Below are 24,618 nucleotides of genomic sequence, written 5' to 3' on the forward strand. Positions count from 1 at the left end.
GTCAGAGATACATGCAGCCAGGAGCTCTTTTCTATCCCAGAGGAGGCTAGCCAGTCACAGCTGTCGAAGCTTGGTGAAGCGCAAACAGGAGAGGAGGCCCCTGGTAAGTGGACTTGATTTGGGGACTTGCTGAAGTGAGCTGTTGGGGGCAGGAGGATTGTAGAAAGCAGGCTTGTCTCCCACCGCATGCCTAGTCTGAATGGCAGAATAGGCTGTCGATTGATTCCTTCACTTCACAGGAATCTCCCTCAGAGCTCTCCAGGAAACTCTCTTGGAGATACTGGGCAATCTGCTGCCACAGGTTCTTTGGCAGAGCTGCTTTGTTTCTTGCCCCATTAACAGTAACTTTCCCGTGCCATTGTGCCGTCATGGAGGTGGAAGGGGGGCATTGCTGCACACAGGTGAGCCACGTAGGGACCACGGCAGAAGCCGCAGTCTTGGAGAAGACCCTCCCTTGTTTCCCTGCTCACCCTCACCAGCGAGATATCTTCCATAATTATCACATCCTGTGGAAAGTGTGGGGACAGGAATGATTATCAGCGCCCCCTCCCCCCCCCGCAGTGCTGTCTCTTTCCAAGAGCCACATGCCCAGTGTACAGCAGGGTCTGGGAACAGTGATTTACCCTGCCCTGTGGCTACTCACCATTTTGGGGGTCTTGTGGCTCATGTGTGCTTGCCTGGGGTCAGCCAGTTAGTGACAGGCGTGTGAATACTGGCTGTGTTTTAAATCACTGAATCAGTGTTCTGAGTGTTGCAAACAATACTGCTTCTGTAAAATGTTGCGTTTAAATTTAAAAGAGATGACCTTGGGAGCACATCCTCCCTCTTTGTTATCAGTGGCTGAATGGTGGCACAGAATTAGAAAGCGGCCAAGAACTAAGGAGGCCTTTCTGTTATGATGCACTCCACCGCCGAGAAATAGGAATTGAAGGAGTGGCAGGACAGCAAGAAGAGAGACCGAAAGGAGAATGCAGCATGCCAGAATGAAGTCATGGAGCAGCTCTGAAAGGTTATGGAACGCCAAGCAGACACGCTCCAGGCGATAGTAGCTCTGCAAATCAAGCAGCTCCGCACTCACCCTCCCCTGCAGCCACTGTTGCAAAACTCTTTCCCATGCTCCCCCCAGACACTGCCAACAGCCTCTTCCCAACTTCCTGGCTCCAGTCTATACCTGCGGCATTCCACTCCGCCCCCCTCACAGTCCAGTACTGCGGACTCCCAATACCCACTGCACTCAATACCCATCCCTTTGCAGTTTGCCCTGCTGAAGTACAGCAACCATTGCACTGTACTCCAAAGGAGAAGGTCCTCTTGGGACCTTCCCTTCTCCCATCCCCCTCACTGCTGATTTTTTTTTTGTTTGACTCTCTCCTCCGGTTGTTGTTTTTAATAAAATAATTGTGTTGGCTTGAAAGCAATCTTTATTCTATTAATTGAAAGCAAAAAGAGCCCTGCAAAGCAACATACAATTATGTTAAACCCACATATTGCATCATCTGCACCAATCACCTAGCTTTACAAGCACTGCACTCCCAAGCATAGCAACAAATATTAGTGGCTTTCAGCTTCAAATTGCTGCCTCAAGACATCCCTGATGCTCATGGCCCCGCGCTGCTCCCCTCTAATAGCCTTGGTCTCTGGCTGTTCAAACTCAGCCCTCAGGCACTGAGCTTCTGTGGTCGAACCCTGAGTGAAACTTTCACCCTTCCCTTCACAAATATTATGGAGCTTACAGCACATGGCTATAAGCACAGGAATATTGTCATCGGCCAGGTCCAGCTTCCCATAGAGGCAGTGCCAGCGGGCCTTTAAACGGCCAAAAGCACACTCCACAGTCATTCTGCACTTGCTCAGCCTATTGTTGAACCACTCCTTGCTGCTGTCAAGTTGCCCCATGTATGGCTTCATAAGCCACAGTATTAAGGGGTAGGCGGGGTCTCCCAGGATCACAATGGGCATTTCAGCTTCCCCTACGGTGATCTTCTGGTCTGGAAAGAAGGCCCCTACTTGCAGCTTCTTGAACAGGCCAGTGTTCCGAAAGATGCATGCATCATGCACCTTTCCGGACCAGCCTGCGTTAATGTCTGTGAAACACCCACGGTGATCCACAAGCACCTGGAGAACCATTCAGAAATACCCCTTGTGATTATTGTACTTGGTGACTAGGTGGCCTGGTGCCAGAATTGGAATATGCGTGCCATCTGTTGCCCCTCCGGAGTTAGGGAAGCCCATTTGTGCAAAGCCATCTACGATGTCACGCACGTTGCCCAGAGTCATTGTCTTTCGGAGCAGGATGCGATTAATGGCCCTGCAGACTTCTGTCAGCACAAGTCCAATGGTAGACTTTCCCACTCCCAACTGCTTATCTACCAATCGGTAGCAGTCTGGAGTAGCCAGCTTCCACAGTGCAATCGCCACATGCTTCTCCACCGGCAGGGCAGTTTTCATTCTTGTATCCTTGTGCTGCAGAGCTGGGGCGAGCTCATCACACAGTCCCTTGAATGTGGTTTTCCTCATCCAAAAATTATGCAGCCACTGCTCGACATCCCAGACATGCATCATGATGTGATCCCACCACTCAGTGCTTGTTTCCCGAGCCCAAAAGCAGCGTTCCACTCTGGTCAGCACCTCCGAGAATGCCACAAGCAATCTCATGTTGTAGCTACTACACGTGGAGAGGTCAATGTGGAACTCCTCTTGCCTTTGTAAGGAATAACTCCATTGCCACTCATGATGTGTTGGTCAGAGCGAGCAGCATAGTGGGTCAGCAGTTCGGGATCCATTCCTGCAGCCTGAAGAGTCAGGGAGCGCCGTACACGAACTGTTGAAAGATGGCGCCAAATGCAGATGGAAGCACAGGGATTGCTGGGATGTGAAGCAATGCATCACGGGGCATTGGACAGGACCCAGGAAGCCCTGCGACCCTCTCTGCCTTCTCAGAACTCTTACTGGCGGAAGAGGAAGAGGTGCTCTGTGGGATAGCTTCCCAGAGTGCACCACTCCAAATACCGCTGCAAGTGCCGCAAGTGTGAACATGCTACTGTGCAGGCAGCTGACAGTGTGAACACACAAAAGCGGTTTCCCTTCAGTGCTCTCTGAGCGGTGCAGTAATTCCCAGTTCTGGAATTCTGCCAGTGTAGACATACCCTTAGTCTTAGGCTCTGTCCATAATACAACTACAAACACATTTTTGTAACCAGTCTGTCACATTCTTGTCGTGCCCTGGTTACAACACACAAAGCTGGGTTGTGTCCACACAGGAACATTTTTTTGCACAGCAGAAATAAATATGTCAATCATATGTCTGAATCTACACCTATTATGTTGCCTCTGTGGTACCGTGAAGCTGTATTATGAGTGCCTATATGTGGCTCCAGGTCCTGTAGACACACCCCAGACAGATCCAAAAGGAAATACTTAGGTTAATGATGGTACTTAAGCCTCACAGAGACTATGCAAAAAGCTCCTGCATCCTTAGAAAAAAATCAGTTTAGCTGATTGCTCTCTAGGGAAGGGTAGGAGCAGCGCAATGTTACCAAAAGACAGAACAGGAAAAGCCGGGGAAGGGAGGCAAATAGCAGATCAACAGGAAGAGAGGGAGAGAGACAGGAAGAGGAAGTGTGGGGCAAGCTATAGCAGGTCACAGAAGCTGGGCTCAGAGAGACCACCCAGCATGTAGCAGCCTTCTGGGGCAGAGGGACCCTGCCCACTTTCCTGAGCCCAGATGGCTTTGAGGACCTCCAGCAATCCAAGGGACTCAAATTCCAGCCCAGAGAAGACCCTGGAGTGATAAGGAAACGAAGGTAAGGACATGTGTTTCGTGTTTAGTTTGATCTGCACTCTCCTGTTAGTTAAGAGAAGAGAAGTGTTAGCCATTCTAAGGGTGTGTGTGTGTGTATTTTAACTGTTTCAGAACTACTGCATGCCCCTGAGATCGTGAACCTGTAAGTAGGAGTGGAGTTCAGGGAGAGGGATGTATTTAAGTAAGTGTGGGGTCTTGTGGGCCAGCACTGGTCCTGGGGGTCTATGGAATGTGGGCTGAGAACCCCCTTTCTGAGGAAGGGTAAGAGACACAGTAAGTGCCCAGGAAACGTACCACTGGGGCCGAGGGAAGAAAAAGTGCTACAGCCTGCTGAGCCTCTAGAAGCTTGAAACGCTCCAGAGATCCTGAGCATCAGAGACTTAGATTCCCCTCACAGCAGCAGCCCTAGTGGGCGGCTGGCCGGGAGTGCTCACTAGGCTCTTTGACGCCTCAGCCATGGTCGAGTGCCTGAGGGACATGCCCACAGGAAGGCATCGGAACTATGTGACTCTTGGGATGACCGCCCTAAATATTGCTCGAGCATGCGGGGTGAAATCAGGAAGGCCAAATCACACTTGGAGTTGTAGCGAGCAAGGGATGTGAAGGGTAACAAGAAGTGTTTCTTCAGGTATGTTTGCTACAAGAAGAAGGTCAGGGAAAGTGTGGGCCCCTTATTGAATGGGGGAGGCAAACTAGTGACAGAGGATGTGGAAAAAGCTAATGTAGTCAATGCTCTTTTTGCCTCTGTCTTAACGTACAAGGTCAGCTCCCAGACTACTGCACTGGGCAGCAAAGCACGGGGAGGAGGTGACCAGCCCTCTGTGGAGAAAGAAGTGGTTCAGGACTATTTAGAAAAGCTGGACAAGCTGAGCCATTGGCCATTAACTTTGAAAACTCATGGCGATCGGGGGAGGTCCCGGATGACTGGAAAAAGGCTAATGTAGTGCCCATCTTTAAAAAAGGGAAGGAGGAGGATCTGAGGAACTATAGGCCAGTCAGCCTCACCTCAGTCCCTGGAAAAATCATGGAGCACGTCCTCCAGGAATCAATTCTGAAGCACTTAGAGGAGAGGAAAGTGATCAGGAACAGTCAGCATGGATTCACCAAGGGCAAGTCATTCCTGACTAACCTAATTGCCTTCTATGATGAGATAACTGGCTCTGTGGATGAGGGGAAAGCAGTGGACATGTTATTCCTTGACTTTAGCAAAGCTTTTGATACGGTCTCCCATAGTATTCTTGCCACCAAGTTAAATAAGTATGGGCTGGATGAATGGACTATAAAGGTAGATAGAAAGTTGGCTAGATTGTTGGGCTCAACGGGTAGCGATCAATGGCTCCATGTCTAGTTGGCAGCTGGTATCAAGTGGAGTGCCCCAGGGGTCGGTCCTCGGGCCTGTTTTGTTCAATATCTTCATAAATGATCTGGAGGATGGTGTGGATTGCACTCTCAGCAAGTTTGCAGATGACACTAAACTGGGAGGAGAGGTAAATACATTGGAGGGTAGGGATAGGATACAGAGGGCCCTAGACAAATTGGAGGATTGGGCCAAAAGAAATCTGATGAGGTTCAACAAGGACAAGTGCAGAGTCCTGCACTTAGGACAGAAGAATCCCGTGCACTGCTACAGACTAGGGACCGAGTGGCTAGGCAGCAGTTCTGCAGAAAAGGACCTAAGGGTTACGGTGAACGAGAAGCTGGATATGAGTCAACAGTGTTCTCTTGTTGCCAAGAAGGCTAACGGCATTTTGGGCTGTATAAGTAGGAGCATTGCCAGCAGATCAAGGGATGTGATCATTCCCCTCTATTCGGCACTAGTGAGGCCTCATCTGGAGTACTGTGTTCAGTTTTGGGCCCCACACTATAAGAAGGACGTGGAAAAATTGGAAAGAGTCCAGCGGAGGGCAACAAAAATGATCAGAGAGCTGGAGCACATGATTTATGAGGAGAGGCTGAGGGAACTGGGATTATTTAGTCTGCAGAAGAGAAGAATGAGGGGGGGAATTTGATAGCTGCTTTCAACTGAAAGGGGGTTCTAAAGAAGATGGATCTAGACTGTTCTCAGTGGTACCAGATGACAGAACAGGGAGTAATGGTCTCAAGTTGCAGTGGGGGAGGTTTAGGTTGGATATTAGGAAAAACTTTTTCACTAGGAGGGTGGTGAAGCACTGGAATGTGTTACCAAGGGAGGTGGTGGAATCTCCTTCCTTTGAGGTTTTTAAGGTCAAGCTTGACAAATCCCTGGCTGGGATGATTTAGTTGGGGCTTGGTCCTGCTTTGAGCAGGGGGTTGGACTAGATGACCTCCTGAGGTCCCTTCCAATCCTGATATTCTATGATGTCCTACTGCACAGAAAGCTGGGAGGGAGGAGGACCAGCCAAACCCGTGAAACAGGTATGATGAGATTTGCAGAAGGGACAAACACTGTAGAAAGATCTGTCTGACCTTCAAACAACCAATATGCAGGCAGCAAAGGAAACCAAATATTTTTCTCTGCCACCCAAAAAATTCAACAGCTATTTTGTTCCCGAGCTTTTCTTCTTGGAATTACTTGATCCACTGCCTTTAGATTACTGTCAAGATTTGATTAATCGTTTTCTCTTGGCAGGCTTAATTATGATTGCTAGGTTTTGGGGATAAAATTGTGTACTGCTCTCACTAGAATTGAGAGACTGGACAAAATGTAAGAGATTCCAGCAATGGAAAAATGTACACTGTGTATGGCAGGAAAAAGAATAGTATTACACAAACAAAACCAAAACTGTGGATAAAACAAACACTTGCCAAAACAAAACATGATATTTTATAAAGTGTAACCATGAAAATATTAGATAAATCTGTTTCATATAGATTGTGATTCATTCAGTTTCAAAAATTTCTCAACAAGGTACATGTAGTGGGAGGAAGTAACCTACCCCCAGACTTTTCACATAGTTTCTTCCTGAATAAGACAGTAGTTTCCCATTCCAGCTTCTCTTAGGTCCCATCTACACTGAAATTCCAACTGCACTGGGAGAAATGGTTACAAAATGCACATCCAATGACAGTGTTATATACTGGTGTATGCAGAATCACAGCATGCATTGTAGAACCATGTTTCTACTGTGGTTGTGAATCACAGACTTACAAAAGTCAAAGAATGCAGAACAGTTCAAGAGCATAGTTGAAATTAATTTCAGTTCCATCTACATGACAAAACAGTCTTTAAACCACATCAGGAGACTACTATATTGTAACTGAGTCACTTGGTACAAATAGGATTTACAGTGTAGATGTGACCTAAAAATACATATCTTAAGCTTCTTAGTATTGCTGTGTGAGAGCCTTATTTTGTCCTTATTGGAGATAGAATCATGTTAAACTATGTTTAAACACTGTTGTTTCTAGTCGAGTTCTAGTATGGATTCCCTAGTCAATGCAGAGAAGGATCTCTTTTTCTGAAGATAGCCAAAAAACCCCACATATTATGGACAACCCAGAGAGTTTGCCATCTTTCAGTCAGTCAAACCTTCCCCCGACTCCAGGGGGAAAAAAAAAGTTCCTAGCTCCACCCATAAAACCATTCCTCCTGGAGTAAGTCATGAACACTGCCCGCGTTAGTATGAGCAGGGATTTTCTGCTCCTCCCTGTGGGGAAGATGTTTTATTTCTGTGCCCTGGACTCCAGAAGCAGCAAATCTAGGATGCTGGGAGGACTCTTTATTCTCTCCTTCCTGGTATCTCTTCAAGATGCAGGGACTCCAGGACACTGCTCAAGAAAGTGTTGCTGCTCTTTTTGCCTCTAAATTGCCTAGTTAGGACTTGTGAGTGAGTGTCAGGTAGGCAGAGCAATAAGGAGCAATAATTCTTTCTGCAGTGCAGGCAGATAAGCAGTTAACTGGCAGCCAGCAGATATTCTTCTCAGCTGAGGTGAAGTTCCTTTTATATCTTCCTACTGTATTTTCCACTGCATGCATCTGATGAAGTGGGTTTTAGCCCACGAAAGCTTATGCTCAAATAAATTTGTTTGTCTCTAAGGTGCCACAAGGACTCTTCGTTCTTTTTGCTGATACAGACTAACATGGCTGCCACTCTGAAACCTGATTCCTTTTCTTTGTGGTTCTCAACACATCTCTCCTTGAATGCACTAACTTAGGCCAGCATCAGGTACTGAGCATCTTACTTCAGGTGCTACTGTCAGGAAGATTAAAATTCACACCAGGGGCCTCCTAATTGCTCAGTGCCACTGGTCAAAGAAGACAAGCATGTGCCTGACATAAATAAAAATGATGTTTAGGATGATGGTGCACATCTGTCAGCAGACCAAAGAAAACCAGGTTCAGCAGGAATATAATTTGGTCATTCAAAAAAACCATCTGGTTTAAAACGAAGTAGGTGGTAACCTCAGGTCACACACACACACTCTCTCTCTCTCACAACTGCAGTTAAACTTGGTTGCCACGCAACTCTGTTCTTAGATGGTATAGCCCAGACTGCATGGATGGGACTGAATCATATTATAATGGGATTCAAAACCCTATCCCCGTTGTTAGAACAAGCTTGAAATTCAACCAAATTTAATGACTGTTTTTGGTGTAGTTGTTTTTAGCCTGTAAATGGGGTCTTAGCTTGGTAGCATGTAGCATACTTTCATAATGAGGTTCTAACACGATTTCCAGTCAAACAAATCTCTGTTCAGAGTGGTAAAGGAAATTTGCAATAATAGTGGTTAATCATGGTTAGAATTAGCATAGTTCTTCTCCTACTTTGGATAGAGTAAGCATACACATAATTAATACCTAAATCTTCATGTGAAAGGTGGTGCAGTAAAATTGTGCTGTGTATGAGGAAAGAGGGTGGATTAATCCATTCACAATTTATTATAGGAGAGGCAAGTGAAAAAATGGTGTATTTATAAGAAAAACTTTAACACTAACCTGCCGCAGCATGGCTTTAAATGCCATATGCCTTAATCTCATTGTTAGGATTTCTCCTGACCTCCCATAAAGGAATCCCTGCAAGAAAAAAAGAACAGTAGGGCCTCAGAGCTTTGATTTTTACTACTTGTAATTTAAATGGCAGTCTGATGCTATTTATAATCAAGTACAGTCATTTATTACAAGCATAGCGCACAATGGAGAGATGTGAATATAAAATTAAAAAAACCAACAAGAGCTGAACAATACAGCTGCAGAACAAGACAGACATTCCCCCATCCCATCATGCCATGATCCCTCAGCTGCCAACTTTAAATCAATAGCTGATTAAAGCAGTTACTAGAATGCAAACTGCTGTTCCGACCAATTGTTTTATTGATTATGAGAGTTTACCTGCAAAAACCAAGCGATAAAGCAAACACCACCTATAACAGCAAATGTGATGGAGAAAATGTTAGCTTCATGCTGAATCCTCTCCGGATCATCTTTTATTGAAAAAATCTGCAAAAATAGAAGGAAAAACATCCAGATGTTTTGTCAGCCAGCCTATTAATAGATGCTGTATAACACTATATAGACTAGAATGGAGTTTCTTACATACTTGGGGAAGAAGAGAGGAGAGCATTTATATGAATGAATATTTGAAGGTTAAAGTTAATGAGGACTAAGCGTTAAATTTTCAAATTTCACACTGACTTTTCTTCCTCACACCGGCTTCCCTCCTGATAGTCATGGTGCTGTAACTCCGCTGTCTGGCTACAGAGAATTACCTTTGTTCAGACCTCTAGGCACTGGTGTCAGAGACTGCAATAATTATTGTGCCCATTCCCTGGCTTTGGAACGCTGACACAGCACTGAAGTCAAAATTTGAAGGAATAAAAAAGCAGTCTTGTTAGCAACTGGCTGGTCAGTAACTTCCTAATAGAAGTTAGCCCTCTGATGCCATCTGGAAACCTTTTTTCTTGATAATATTCCAATAGGCATAATTTTTCAGGAATGGGAGCGCTACAAGAGGCCCTACTTTACTTTATTCAGTGCAGAAAGACCACCCCCATCCACATTAGAGAGAGGAAAAGAAGGCGTGAGCCAGCGATTAGCCGTGGCTGGGATGATTTAGTTGGGGACTGGTTCTGCTTTGAGCAGGGGGTTGGACTAGATGACCTCCTGAGGTCTCTTCCAACCCTAATATTTTATGATTCTATGATTAAACTATAGGAATGGGAACGTCTTGGTTCTACGACATGCTCCAACCATCACATCCTCCGTGGCTGTGGACAGACAACTCACATCTCTCTGCCTCAGTTTGTGTAAAACGGGGATAATCCTTCCTTCCTTCCTTCCCAGACACGTTGTGAGGACTCATTCATTAATGTTCATAAAGTGCTTTGTGAATGGGAAAAAGTGCACTATGAATACTAAAGATTATTATACTACAGAGAAACTATGTTAGCCAGAATCATTTTTAAATAGAAAGATGCAAACATGGTTTTTCTATGTTCTGAATTGTTTTACAAACCATGTTTATAATCTGCTTATGTTGGTGCTCAGTGACCCAAGAAACAGTGGTGAAAATATGCTAGCATATTTTTATGAAGAACTGTGTATAAAAATTATTCTAACTACCCTGGTTTCACTGAAGTGTACATAGGGCCAACGATACCAATCAGGTCAACTTAACTAGCATCCTTCTACAATTACATTGTGGAAAAGTCAGTATTCCACTTACTGTTACAATTTTAGCAAATATGATGGAAAAGATAGGGTGACATGCTCCACTGATAACGGCAGCTAGTGTCCCCAGTGCAATGAAAGGCCACTCGGGCTTGTTTAATCTAAAAAGTTTGAGGAAAGAAACTTTGGGAAGGTGTGCCTAGAAAAGAAAAACAGATTAAAATCAGAACTTTCATTTTTGTCAAATACAATTCAATTTTACATTTTTAAGAGAGCTGAGCTGCATTATGATGCCTACAGGAAGAGTTGAGTTTAAGAACCCTGGACTAGTAGAGAACAAGACAGGTAAATGGAACGACTACAGATGACAGGACTGGCCCAAATCCATTCTAAAAACACTCTGGAATATTCTTAACACCAAACTTTATATGGATAATTATACTTTGTACTTACATTCAGTAGCACCTTTCACTTAAAGATCTCGAAGAAGCTCTACAAAGGAGGTTATGTATTACCCATATTTTATAGATGAGGAAACAACACACTCAGAAGTGAAGTGATTTTGCTGAAAGTCGCACACTGAATCAGTGATACAATTTTAAAAAGAGGACGCAGTCCTCTTGACTCCAACTGAAATAATCTTTGATATACACCCCCTTTCAGAAATATTCTGATCTCTCAGGAAGAACTGTGAAGGTTTACCACTGAGCTGCTGAATCTTTCTAGGGTTAAAACAAAGACCCACAAATCAACCAACCAAAACCAAAAAGCCTCGACTAAGCGACAGTAAACCATTACCTCTTCAGGTGCGGCTTCTTCTTCAGCCTCTTTTTGTGGAACATGTTTTATGCTTGCTCTTTTGGAAATCAACCCATTGATGGGGAATACTTCTTCCTGATCTTTTAAGGTAATAGTTTCTGTTGATTCTTCATGGTCTTCTGTTTTAATAGACTTTAACACAACATAAATTCAGTCACAAATATATCCAAAAGGTCAGTATAGTTGCATTAGATAGACTCCACTGCCATTTGCAGTGTCATGTCGGTTCTGTGAGACCCTGACTGCTATTTTGGATTTAGTCCTCTGACTAAATTTGGTACTCATACCCTTATTTGGCAGAAACATAAGAGCATTTCCCCTAGTTATTGGATTCTCATGCCTCATGTCCTGAAATCCAGCTACAGGCATCTTCTGTGTTCTCTACACGTTTACATAAAAAGCTAACATTTTGTGCCAAGCATTAAGGAAGCCATGCTCACTTTCTTCCAAAGAGCCTAATCCTGTGCAGTTATTCCTGTGAGCTTCCACTGAGTTCCATGAGAAATGAGGTTGCTCAGCACCTTTCAGAAGTGGGCCCAAAAGGTTGTAAAAGCAAACAATACATTCAAAAATACTTTGACATATTGTTTTAATTCTGTTTTTTAAATGATTTGCAAAACTCATGAGAATACATGTTTGTTTTCCCATTTTAGGCCGTAATCCTGGCCTCGTTGAAGTCAGCGGCAAAACTCTTATCGACTCAGAGAGGGAGGATTTCATCCCTAGTACTTTGAAACAATGTCTTCTGAGTTTCCTTCTAGTTTATCCTCCCACTACCCCAGAGTATCTAAGTGGGCTGATTCTGAATCGCACAGACGAAAGAATCCATGACAGCACAACAGTTCTAAAGTATAGCATATAAGAAAGTTTCCTACTAACATGGTTTCAAACACTATTTCCAGGGTCAGAGCCGGCCATACTCGTCTCGAAACTGTGTTTTAAAAACAAACAATTTTCAAAGTATATTCAAGAGTTTTCTAAAATGTGGCTTAAAAACAGCCTACTTATATCTACTGGCCATTCTTAAACTGTGTTGTTAACAGGAGTGGTTTTAAAACCATGGTAACACGGATGGTATGAAAAACACTGCTTTAAAATTGTTCCACTGTCACAACCTTAGTGCCAGTCCAGGCCTTGTCTCCATTAAACACAACTACTAGCACCTCTCTCACAGTTGGGCTTGCAACGGTGACAGAACCACGTAGATCAGCCACTATTCTAACCCTGCTTAGATAACACGGCAGTAAAAATGCCTGTATTCTGCCTACAGTATGCTAGCACCATTTCTACCATTGAAGGGGTTGCACTGCTGCTAGGGGGGGAAATGCTGAAAATTGTGTATACACACCTGCACTACAACTGTAATTGTACAAGCGCCTGGTTGTGTAGCGAAGTTAGGGGGTGTCTGGATTCTGACAGATTCTGTGTATAGCGTGGATCTAACATCAAAATCAGGAAATAGAATTACAGACTAGACTCTTACCTTTTCTTTGGAACCACCTGTGTGCTGTGAAAGCTTCCATCCACCCCTTTAGTTGGGATTCCACACAGAGCAGTTGCCAAAGGAGCTGTGCTACGAGGAAGCTGGAGGGTGGGGAAGGGGGCCTGATTTCAGCACATCCTGGGGTATCTGTGGGTTTGGGGAGGCATGGGGGGAGGAGCAAACCCCAGTGACATGTACGAACAGAACAATCTTGGTTTTTTGCAGAAGGCAGTGATTTGGCTTTTAGTTACCATTGTGCTCTAACTTCTTGGCAGAGTAAAGAACTTAACGCATGTACTAGTATATGCGTGACCTGCTTATTACACTATCTTTTAAATAAATGAAGTGGATATATCACAAACAAGGACTTTCACAGGAAAACTTCAGTATCTTTGTAAGGTACCCAAGAGACTTAAGCGAACAAAAGACACATCTACATTCTCATTTCTAGCTTTTATATCTAAAATTGTGAATTCAACGTACCTGTGCTGTTGCAAGCGAATAATATAACCCTCTTTTCTCCATCAGCTCTGTATGTGTTCCTACTTCAGCCACAGCACCACCCGCTATGGCCACTATTACATTTGCAGTCCGAATGGTGGAAAGCCGATGAGCTATTACAAGAGTGGTTCGACCTTTGCTGGCCTGTAAACAAACAACCAAATTGTAATTTGCGCCCCCTGTGGCTTGGAGATTTAGTGTAATTTACTCTAATTGCTCATTTTGAGACTGTAGTTACTCCCATCGATTTCATTTGCTAAACATCCTGACAATCCATGAGTTTTTCCACAACTGACAACTATAACCTTGCGCGCCGTGGTTCCTTCTCTGCTGGGCTACAGGAGACCTGCTTGCTGGCATCCACAATAAACAAAATCAGAAAGATTGTTTTGCTTCTCCTGCTTTTCTAGACTCTCTCCCTAAAGATTCTATTCAAAATTAAAAAGCTAAATTCTGAGCTGCTCTAGGTTATGCCATGTGCAACTGTCTCATGGGGACTGATTCCTTGCAGAGGAGCAGATGGAGCAACATGTGCTCTGGTCGTGCCCCAGCATGCCTCTATGTAGAGGTCCAGGTAGCATGAAGTTGGTTATGCTAGTCTGACACCTCCCAGGAGTTTTCCTGAACTGGGGGAGTTCTCAACTGTCTTCTTGAGGCTTCTGTAAGTGCCTTCTTTGCTGCCAGATTGGCATAAAGATACCCAGGATACATCTACTCTGCAATATCTCACCTGAGGCTGGCCTGGGTCAGCTGACTCAGACTCATGGCGCTCAGTCTGGGGTCTACAAAATTGTAGTGTAAACATTCAGGTTGGAACCCACCCATCCATGAGGGGGAGGGTCCCAGAGTTCAGGATCCAGTCCAAGCCCAAATGTCTACCCTCAGTTTTACATCATAAGCCCCAAGAGCCCAAGTCTGTGGACATGGGCCCACTCCCATGTGTTTAACTGCCATGTAGACATACCCTAAAAGGTACCTGGTTCAGATTGATGTAGTCCCATTTGAAACAGGACTATGTTAACATGAACTAGGTACTTTTTAAAGGGCAGTTAGAGCACAACACTTTACCATGCTTCACAAATCACACCCCTTTGGTGGACTTTGCCAGTGCCATGTAGACAAATCATTTGTCAGGGCTGAGGATCTGTTTTTTGGGGGTAGTAGCCATGAATGACATGCAGTGGAATACTAATCAATGCACACTTCTTCAGCACTGCACATCTCTATGAAAAGCATTAACTAGAAGGTATCAATATTTACACACTCAAAAGATTAACATTACTGTAGCACTTCTTAATACCCCGTTTGGCATTTTTGTTAGCATTGTGCTGATGATCTGAAAGTACAGAAATATCTATTCTACCAATTCAGATGTTTGCGTATTTGACATTGATTTTCAAGAAACGGACAAGATGTTTATTCTAAAAGCTCTAATGGTGACAAATTATTTGCCAAAGGTCAGATGTTGCCCTCAATGATTTGCACCCTATTTACAGTCTGATAGTAGCCAATGGGTTTGCATGTGCATCAGGGCAACTTTTGAGCCTCATAACCACACATCCATTATATCTTAGTGATTTAGACCCCAGTCTTGCAATGAGGGCTCATCCATACAGAGCCTCACTGCAGGATTGGGCCATGGTGAGAATTACCACGTGGTTACTGTTGTTCTCAGTGGGGTTACAGCATTGTTGGGTAGCATTTGGGCAGCATTTGGCAGTAATTGAGTAAATCATCCCTGTCATTGCAGTACAATAATAATCTTGTTAATCTACTCCTTGCTTTGAACAAAAATATACTTGATTCAAGAAGATGGAACTAGACATTATGTCAATAACCCAGCATTTACCTTTTCCAGTGCAGCTTGGACTACTGACTCACTTTCTGTATCCAGGGCAGATGTGGCCTCATCTAACAAGAGAATTTTAGGGTTGCGCACCAAAGCTCGAGCTATGGCTATTCTCTGCTTCTGGCCACCACTCATCTGTGCTCCTCTTTCTCCTACAAGGGTATTAAATTTCTGAGAAAACAACAGAGACACCATCAGTTTTGCAGTATAAACAACCGCTAAATAGAGCTTGATCCACACTCCATTGAAGTCAATGGAAAGAGCCCCCTCCACCCCATTTATTTTAATGAACTTTGGATCAGGCCCACAGTGAAAGCAAGATAATTATGTATTATGGGGTGGGGTGAGCACCCTAGTGAAATGAAAGCTAAGGTTATATTGTCTGATCCACAGAGTGCAGGACACCAATCCCATCTGAAATGAAATCTACCCAAAGTTACTTTCAGTAGCAAAAATGTTCCCACAAGCAGGTGGTCATGGAATTTTTTCAGAGGGGGGTACTAAGAACCAGGGGGACAGCCCAAGGGAGTTTCTGCTAGATCTGGTACTGGAACACAGGTTTCTGATGTGAAAGGCCCAAATCTTATCCACTCAGCCGCAGCACCTCTCAACAAAATACATGTCAGATCTGCTGCCCTGACTCAGCCAGGTACCGAAGCACTTGCATAACTTGAAGCACGTAGTAGTTCTATTGACAGTGAGGATACTCACATGCCTGAAAGTCATGCACATGCTCAAGTGCTTGTTGAACTGGGGCCTTTGTGCCATAAGCACTACCCTGATCACCACATTATATGCCTGAAAATACAAATTCTGAATGATACTGCAATTTCCACTCTTAGCCACAAGGTGGCTGTAAAAATCAATGTTTCTCTGCTTACATTTATCAGCTGTTGCTGAGTTTTGGTTACCCATATTCTGTGATTTTGCAGAGGGGCAGTCATCCCTCAACTTGGGGCTGAGATTGAAGAAAAGACAACTATAGTTCTTACTTTTAAGATACATTTATATCAGAGTCATCCATGCTCCCAGCTTTTGGATTCACAGTTATCCCTCCCCTGACCCCAGCCCCGATATATTTCCATTTCCTTAGGTGTCTGTTTCAGAGAATTTAGAGAAACACTGCAATTGCTGCAAATTTCTTCTGTCACACACACATGAAAAATGATTTCTTTTATGCTGATATCTCAACATCTCACTTTATTTCAGTTCATTTCTAAGAATGCCGGCTATTTTCAGTACCATACTTACATCAGGAAACTCCATGATAAAATCATAAGCATTTGCTTCTTTTGCTGCATTCTCAATTTCTTCATCAGTTACATCCTCTCGACCATATCTTATATTGTTTCTAATTGTTGTCCCAAACAGAACAGGTTCCTGACTGACCACACCAATGAATTCTCGGTAATGTCTCAGATTAAGGGACTTTATGTCATGTCCATCCACTGTGATCTAAAGAAAAATAAGACTATGAGAGCCTGAGGTATATTATTATTTTTCTTATTATATTGTATTACTGTAGCACCTAGAAGCCCTAGTCATGGACCATAACCGCATTGTGCTAGGCGCTGTACAAACACAGATCAAAAAGACACTCCTGTTCTTGAATATTTCTAAACCTACAAACGTTTAGGACAAAATGTTCCCATTCAGTTTGGCAGGGTAGATTTAGGATTCATGAGAAAAGTGAGGATTTATTTTTGTTTCAGTGAAGAAATAGTCCTTGGCCAGATCATAGAATCATAGAAGATTAGGTTTGGAAGAGTCCTCAGGAGGTCATCTAGTCCAACAACCGGCTCAAAGCAGGACTAACCCCAACTAAATCATCCCAGCCAGGGCTTTGTCAAGCCGGGCCTTAAAAACCTCTAAGGATGGAGATTCCACTACCTCCCTAGGTAACCCATTCCAGTGCTTCACCACCCTCCTAGTTAAATATATGTTCATGTTTCCATATACTAAGTGGAGATTTGCCTCTGCTGGGCACCACATCTGCAGTAGGGCCAAAGTAATGGAAAAAGGAAAGGGCCCTCAATCTGAATCCTACCATCCCTTACATAGAGTTGGCTGGAGATATTTTTCATTTTTGCAGGAGAGGAAAACTTGAAACCAGCAGAGGCCATCTCTGCTTATCAAGCATATGGTATCATGGTTTATTGACATACACCCTAAAGCCTGCATGACGCATGGTGCAAGGAGGATAGAAGGGAAAAAAGAACAACCATCATGTATCTTAAATGGGATGATCAGTCCTATGCAGGTAATCCATATGGTGGAGGAGGTAACACAAGGTTTGGCACTTTAAACTTTAGCTGTGCTCAGAAATGCCCATGAAAATTCTTTGTCTGGATAGCAAATAGGAGAGGATAAATATAAGCATCAGGCAATCGCTGAGCTGAACACCGGTCTTGTATGTGCACTTTCACAGGACTGTGTGACACTGGAGCCTGGGTGGAGTGTGCTTGGCTGTATTTTGTTACAGTGCTGTTTTTTCCCATTTTACACATGAAGGGGATCACCATTACGTAGTGGCCTGGAGGATAGAGCTGTGCGAAGGCGAAGCCCAGAGAATGTCCTATCAGGACCCTAACCCACTTCTCCAAAACTCGCTTGTGTAAGTGGTATCCCAATTCACAGAGCCAGGACAAGAAGTTTAGGTTGTGGAGTGAGCAGCAAGGGTGGAGTAACTTAAGTATGGCTAATCAGTGGCCTCACCTTCCTATGTGGTCATGTTACCTCAATCGATTTAGATACATATATGGCCCCTATCACTACAGCATGTGAACACCTCTAAAGTAGTTAAGCTTAAAAAACAGTAGCCTTTCTCTCCTTTCATCACTTACTATATTGAATACCATGAGCCCCTAGGTCCCTCTGAGGAGTGTAGATTTGCATAGCTAGATCTACTGGAGCTAGATATGAATAGCAGGTAGCAGGTGATTCAAAGTGAGATCTGGGGCCAGACTCATTGGCAAAGATCTGCCAGCAAAGGACAGATCAGTATTTAGATGGTCCCTTCTAAATAATATTTAATAATTAAACATTGTATTTATTTCAATTCAAGACAATATCTACCCTCCACAGGAAATCCTATAAACAACACTGTTAAGCAAGTAGGCTACCAAATATGCAGGATACCAGCTAAGTGTGTGTTTGGGTGTTCTAAATCCAAGCCCAGCATCTGCAACAAATTCCTAATGTAGAAGGTGAGGCTGCTCAGAACAGAAAACACACTACAGTATTTAAAAAGCTTGCCAGTGATTTATATAACTTCCAAGTGATCCACTCTCTGAGGGCTGTAAGGTTCACTTTGTAAGAGTTAGACATTTGTTAAATCTCCCAGCATCAGACGGGAGGAACAGCGGCTGATTGCTGCAAAATCTTTTGTATTACACTTGGTTGCAATAACCCCAACTTTGTGCTCCACTTGTCTCCTTTTGACTTGAGGACTTGTATAGCTAGAATTCTTTGTATATTACTATTTTAATACCTATATAAACAGTACTATGCTCTAGAATGGCTGTACTCACCACTCCTTCCTGTGGATCATAAAACCTCTGAAGCAGCTGGACCATCGTGCTCTTACCACATCCACTGCTTCCAACCAGTGACACCGTTTGTCCACAGTCAATTTTCAGAGTGAGACCTTTCAAAACCTTGCGGTAGTTAAAAAAATAAAATGTAGAACAATTTCAAATTAATGAGATTCTGTCACTAAATCCTGCCAGATTTATCCCTGCTACATTTTCAAAACCCACTCATTCCCATTGCAAATTCTGGCTCTGATCTTGTCTCATACCTCAACCCCTGGAACCTGCTCTTCCTGACACCTCACGTACTCTAATTTGCCCAGAGTTCTGCAGCAGTCATCTGCTGTCATGGTTCTGACCACATTCAGTCGCTCTTGAAGTCCTTCCATTGGCCTCCTGCTTCACATTCAAGCCCCTAGGCTCACCTTCAGGACCCTGCATAACTTTGCTCCTTTCAATCTCTCCTCTCTTGTCCTTTTTAGAGGCCACACCTTTCTTGCCTCACTCAGCTCAAATGTTATATTGGCTAACAACCCCTTCTCCATGCCTTCTTTTATGTTTCCTCTACACATGGAACTCAAGTCAACCTCCTGACTCCAATCTGCTGTGCTTCCATCCTATCCTCTAAAGCAGACAACTCTTTTAGTGTAATACACAAGTAATATGCCATATTTCAAGCTGTAGTCACTGTGACTACAACAAAGCACAGAATAGGTGTTTCTCCTACCTGGACATCTGGTCTTGAAGGATAACTGAACTGTACATTATTAAATTCAAGTGTTCCCTTTATGTGATCGAGTTTGTGTCCATCTGAAGAAAAACTATCTATAGTTGGTTTCTGGGGAGTGGAAAAAAATTAAAATTCAAGCAAAAAATTTACAAATGCACAATTGAGGGAGGGAGATATCATTATAGCCTGAATATTTCATATTTTTATTCTACCATTTAAAATATCTTCCACACCACACCTGTTTTAGCATTGGGTAGTTGCAATCTAAGGGTATGTCTACACTACGAAATTAGGTCGAATTTATAGAAGTCATTTTTTTAGAAATCGATTTTATAAATTCGAGTGTGTGTGTCCACACAGAAAATGCTCTAAGTGCATTAAGTGCATTAACTCGGCGGAGTGCTTCCACAGTACCGAGGTAAGCGTTGACTTCCGCAATGTTGCACTGTGGGTAGCTATCCCACAGTTCTCGCAGTCTCCGCTGCCCATTGGAATTCTGGGTTGAGATCCCAATGCCTGATGGGGCCAAAACATTGTCGCGGGTGGTTCTGGGTACATATCGTCAGGCCCCCGTTCCCTCCCTCCCTCCGTGAAAGAAAGGGCAGACAATCGTTTTGCACCTTTTTTCCTGGGTTACCCGTGCAGACGCCATACCACGGCAAGCATGGAGCCCGCTCATCTCACTGTCACCGTTTGTCTCCTGGGTGCTGGCAGACGTGGTACTGCATTGCTACACAGCAGCAGCAACCCATTGCCTTATGGCAGCAGACGGTACAGTAGGACTGGTAGCCGTCATCGTCATGTCCGAGGTGCTCCTGGTCGCCTCTGTGAGGTCTATCAGGAGCGCCTGGGCAGACATGGGCGCAGGGACTAAATTTGGAGTGACCTGATCAGGTCATTCTCTTTAGTCCTGCAGTCAATCCTATTGAACCATCTTATGGTGAGCAGGCAGGCGATATGGATTGCTAGCAGTCCTCTTGTACCATCTTCTGCCGGGCAGGCAAGAGATGAGGATGGCTAGCAGTCCTATTGTACCATCTTCTGCCGAGTAGCCATGAGATGTGGATGGCATGCAGTCCTTCTGCACCGTCTGCTGCCAGCCAAAGATGTAAAAGATAGATGGAGTGGATCAAAACAAGAAATAGACCAGATTTGTTTTGTACTCATTTGCAACCACCCCCCGCCCCCCATCTAGGGGACTCATTCCTCTAGGTCACACTGCAGTCACTCACAGAGAAGGTGCAGCGAGGTAAATCTAGCCATGTATCAATCAGAGGCCAGACCAACCTGCTTGTTCCAATAAGAACAATAACTTAGGTGCACCATTTCTTATTGGAACCCTCCGTGAAGTCCTGCCTGAAATACTCCTTGATGTAAATCCACCCCCTTTGTTGATTTTAACTCCCTGTAAGCCAACCCTGTAAGCCATGTCGTCAGTCGCCCCTCCCTGTGTCAGAGCAACGGCAGACAATCGTGCATCTGAGTTGAGAGTGCTGTCCAGAGCAGTCACAATGGAGCACTCTGGGATAGCTCTCGGAGGCCAATACTGTCGAATTGTGTCCACAGTACCCCAAATTCGACCCAGCAAGGCCGATTTAAGCGCTAATCCACTTGTCAGGGGTGGAGTAAGGAAATCGATTTTAAGAGCCCTTTAAGTCGAAATAAAGGGCTTTATCGTGTGGACGGGTGCAGGTTTACATCGATTTAATGCTGCTAAATTCGACCTAAAGTCCTAGTGTAGACCAGGGCTAAGGCTGGCTGCCATAGTTACTTTGCTTTGGTAACTGCATTCTATTATTTGTAATTTCCTTTGAAGAGCTTGAACATCATGTTTCTTTCTAAGCCAGTTTGGTCTTTTTCCATTTGGCAAACACTAATTTTTTCCTCCTTTATTTTTCAATGGAATTTACTATGGCTTTTTTGTATTACTACCTTATTTTTCTATTGGCATTGTTAGTGCTCTCATACAAGATAATAGCTCATTTATGAAGACAGGGTAGAAGGATCCATACCTGATCAATTATCTTGAAAACTTTAAAGGCAGCTCCTCTAGCAATAGAGAAAGTTTCAAAGTGTGGTGCTGCTGTGCCCAGGCAATAACTACTGAAAGTTACGCAGAAGAAAACCTAGAGAAAGAAGAAGATGAAAACCACGCTGAAAACAAATCAATAATTAAAGGCTGGTCCTATAGTCTTGATTTAGGCAACACTCCCACTTATGACCATTGGAGCTATGCCTCAGAAAAGACCGCAGGATCAGCCTCAGCATTGGTATGTCATTCACAAGATATTCCTAAGTATCAAAAGAATTAAGTTTAAACCTTGGAATGCCAGAACAATACCTTATAGTCTGGAACCATAGAAACTGAGAAGGATTTTTGGAAAAATTCTATGGAATTTCTACATGACAGAAAGAAAAGGACTATTTTTATTTTCTATTCTACTTGTCTCTTTTGTAGTATATTTTAACACCAAATATTGTTAAAAATACAAAAAAGTCATTCAAAAATATTTACTGGTTTATGAAAGTGAATGGCCTTTACCTCTGCTAGATCATGTTTTACAGAAAACTCAGAAAACCCGCAAACCACACTGAGAAAGTCCAACATATCTTTAGCTGACTACACCATAAACCTCACTATTACTCTGAGTTTTAAGGCAATCAGAAAATAAAGTTTCAATTTCCCAAACAATTAAAAACTCCACACAGTCAAACTTTCAACTTTATTCTATAGAACATCTTTCAAATGAATAGAAACACAAGATGTGAAGAGTATATACAGCCACCCTACCTAATAGTTGATCACATAATTTGTGAGGAAGAATCTATTAGGCAAATTTCACCTCCTCTTCTGTTTGTGGAATATCCATAAACAGATTATGATTTTCTCTAATTTGTTAGTTATTTTAAATTGTCTGATTACATTTTCAATTAACTTCATTTACTGCTATTTGGTTGTGACTGGTCATATTGTTGCATAGTATTGTTTCTGATCTCTGACTGCAATTATTATAATCCTTGTGTCTAGTGTGAATGCTTCTGGAAAGTAAATTTAACATTCATCTTCTATGCAGATTTGTGCTGGTAAAGCAAACTGCATGAATGTTCATTGAAAACAAACACAGAAGAGATGCAAATATGGCAGAGACAAATTTTTATATAAATTCAAACTAATACCATGAAAGAAATCACTATTTGACTCATTCTATTAGATAAGCATGTTAGCTGAAACAGCTATGACTTGTGAAGTACAAAACCAGGTAGATTTAAGTCATCTTTATTTGACCTCAGAGTGAACACTTCACTGAGAAGAATGGGGGAAAATTTTACATCTGCTTTGTTGTTACATTAAAAAGACAACAGCAAACCAGTTATGTTGTGAAGATTCTCTTCTACCTCTCTAAATTCTTATATTAGTGCCCATTATCCCAGTATCCAAACACAACTTCACAACCAAAAGGGCAAGGAACTTAATTTTAACTTATATTTTACAGAACACAACTAACTCTGCAGGAAATTAAAGAAAGAACCCAGCTCCTGAACAGTTGTGGATTCTCCATACATACGATATTTCTTGACCCTGCCTATAGCCAACATATCATAGACTCAGCATCACCTTCACAATGAAGTTAGTTAGTAGAAAGACACTGATGTTAAAATATGACACTTACAGCTAGGACAGTCCCAATGGAATAGCCAGTATTCTCATCAAGAATTAAGGTAGTTCCATACCAAAACCCAAGCCCGTAGCATCCATTTATAATTAGATACAAAAAACCAACAGACAGTTTAGAAGCAATAGCCTTTTTTATACCAAGGTTTTTCGCTTCTCCTAGTTTACTTGTATATCTGTTAAAAAGACAAACATATATGTTAGTCATTGTGGCTGCAGACAAAGCCATAAATTAAAGAAGTCATTAACTATTGAGAGAGTCAGACCTGTTGATTTCCTTCTCTTGTCCTCCAAAGGCTACAACAGTTCGCACTGATGACAGGACTTCTTCTGCTACTGCACCTGCTTTGGCATAGGCTGTTAACTCCTTACTGGTTAATGTGATGATCATCTACAGTCAATGGGAGCAGAATGAAGTGAACTTCACAGACAAATCGAGAGTAGCTCTATACCTCATGTTTATTATGTTACTCAAGCAGGTCAAAGTGGCAGATCTCTCTGAGCTCAGAACTGCCAGATTCACAATGATCTTTAGAAGTGCTTCCTGGGGCATTATGCTGTGTCTGAGCAAGTATCCAATCTTGCAAATACTACCATGCAGATGTAAGTATGCACTATCTCAATACTGTTTACAGAACTGGACCTGTAGGAAGCATTTTAAATGCTATTCCATATGTACAGAACTTGTTGTGGAATAGATCTTAGAAGCATAAAGATCTGAGATCTTATAAACTCTGTCCCAGCAGTCTACTAGACCTTCCTAAACAGGATGAGTGCAGGGATGTTCATTAATTGGGATTCCCAACACCACACCTGGAGACCTTGCTCTGGGCCAAGTGAGGCCAGGAAAAAAATGCTAGGCCCAGAGGGGTTTTTTTGGGGGAGAGCTATTGAATCTTCTCAACTTCATTTATACATTTTAAGATATCAAAAGACAATGTTAAAATCATAAAGTCATGTGTTTAGGAGGACCACTACCTGTTACAAATAATCTGTTACCGAGATTGTGAAGTCTTTGGGACAGGGACTATCTTTTTGTTATGTGTGTGTGTGTGTGCGTAACACCGAGTAGTATGGTGTCGTGATACTGTTGTGGCCTCTAGGTGCTACTGCAAACCTACTACCATCACTGACAATACAAGAAAACTGAGACTAAGAAATATACCTAATTCCCTTAAATATATCTTTTTCAGGCTAAATATTAAAAAAAAAAATTTTTTTTTTTACTCCAGATTCAAACTTACTACTGGAGCTGCTCGGAAATTTTTCAACAGAAAAGATTCATTGAAGCGGAACCTTTATGGAAACGTATTGGCTTCAACCAAGCTTTTGCCCAGAATGTTTCTCAGGTCCAGAATGGGATTTCTGGTGAAAATGAGAGAGCACCCAGAATAGCCAGTGGTTAGGCACTCAGCAGGGATGTGGGAAACTTATATTCAAATCCTTGCTCCGAATCAGGGCAGGGACCTGAACCTATAGTTTCTACATCACAAATGAGTACCCTAACCACCTGGCTATTGGCTGTTCTGGGGTAGGTTACTCATGCCCTACTTTAAAAAAAAAAACCTGAAAGGTCTGTTTTGTCCTGTTGCAGAACAAAAATAAATGTTGAAACTTCAGAATGGAATTCTTATTTTCCAGCCAG

General features: G+C 43.0%; 1 protein-coding gene across 2 annotated transcripts in view; it reads right to left on the bottom strand.

Annotated features, from left to right (window-relative positions):
- ABCB5 (ATP binding cassette subfamily B member 5) overlaps window positions 1–24,618 on the bottom strand; it is a 74,644-nt gene that overhangs the window by 19,674 nt on the left and 30,352 nt on the right. For both annotated transcript variants that reach the window (XM_048838350.2, XM_048838351.2), the window contains 12 exons: window positions 23,240–23,364; window positions 22,972–23,149; window positions 21,313–21,426; window positions 19,298–19,408; window positions 18,571–18,696; window positions 16,292–16,495; window positions 15,041–15,211; window positions 13,174–13,335; window positions 11,187–11,339; window positions 10,444–10,587; window positions 9,111–9,218; window positions 8,718–8,795 (listed from right to left, as the gene is read on the bottom strand). In XM_048838350.2, coding sequence (XP_048694307.1) covers window positions 8,718–8,795; window positions 9,111–9,218; window positions 10,444–10,587; window positions 11,187–11,339; window positions 13,174–13,335; window positions 15,041–15,211; window positions 16,292–16,495; window positions 18,571–18,696; window positions 19,298–19,408; window positions 21,313–21,426; window positions 22,972–23,149; window positions 23,240–23,364 — 1,674 coding nt within the window. The remainder of the gene's footprint in view (window positions 1–8,717; window positions 8,796–9,110; window positions 9,219–10,443; window positions 10,588–11,186; window positions 11,340–13,173; window positions 13,336–15,040; window positions 15,212–16,291; window positions 16,496–18,570; window positions 18,697–19,297; window positions 19,409–21,312; window positions 21,427–22,971; window positions 23,150–23,239; window positions 23,365–24,618) is intronic.

Source organism: Caretta caretta, chromosome 2 (assembly GCF_965140235.1).
Source record: "Caretta caretta isolate rCarCar2 chromosome 2, rCarCar1.hap1, whole genome shotgun sequence".
In the NCBI taxonomy this organism is placed as follows: Eukaryota; Metazoa; Chordata; order Testudines; family Cheloniidae; genus Caretta; species Caretta caretta.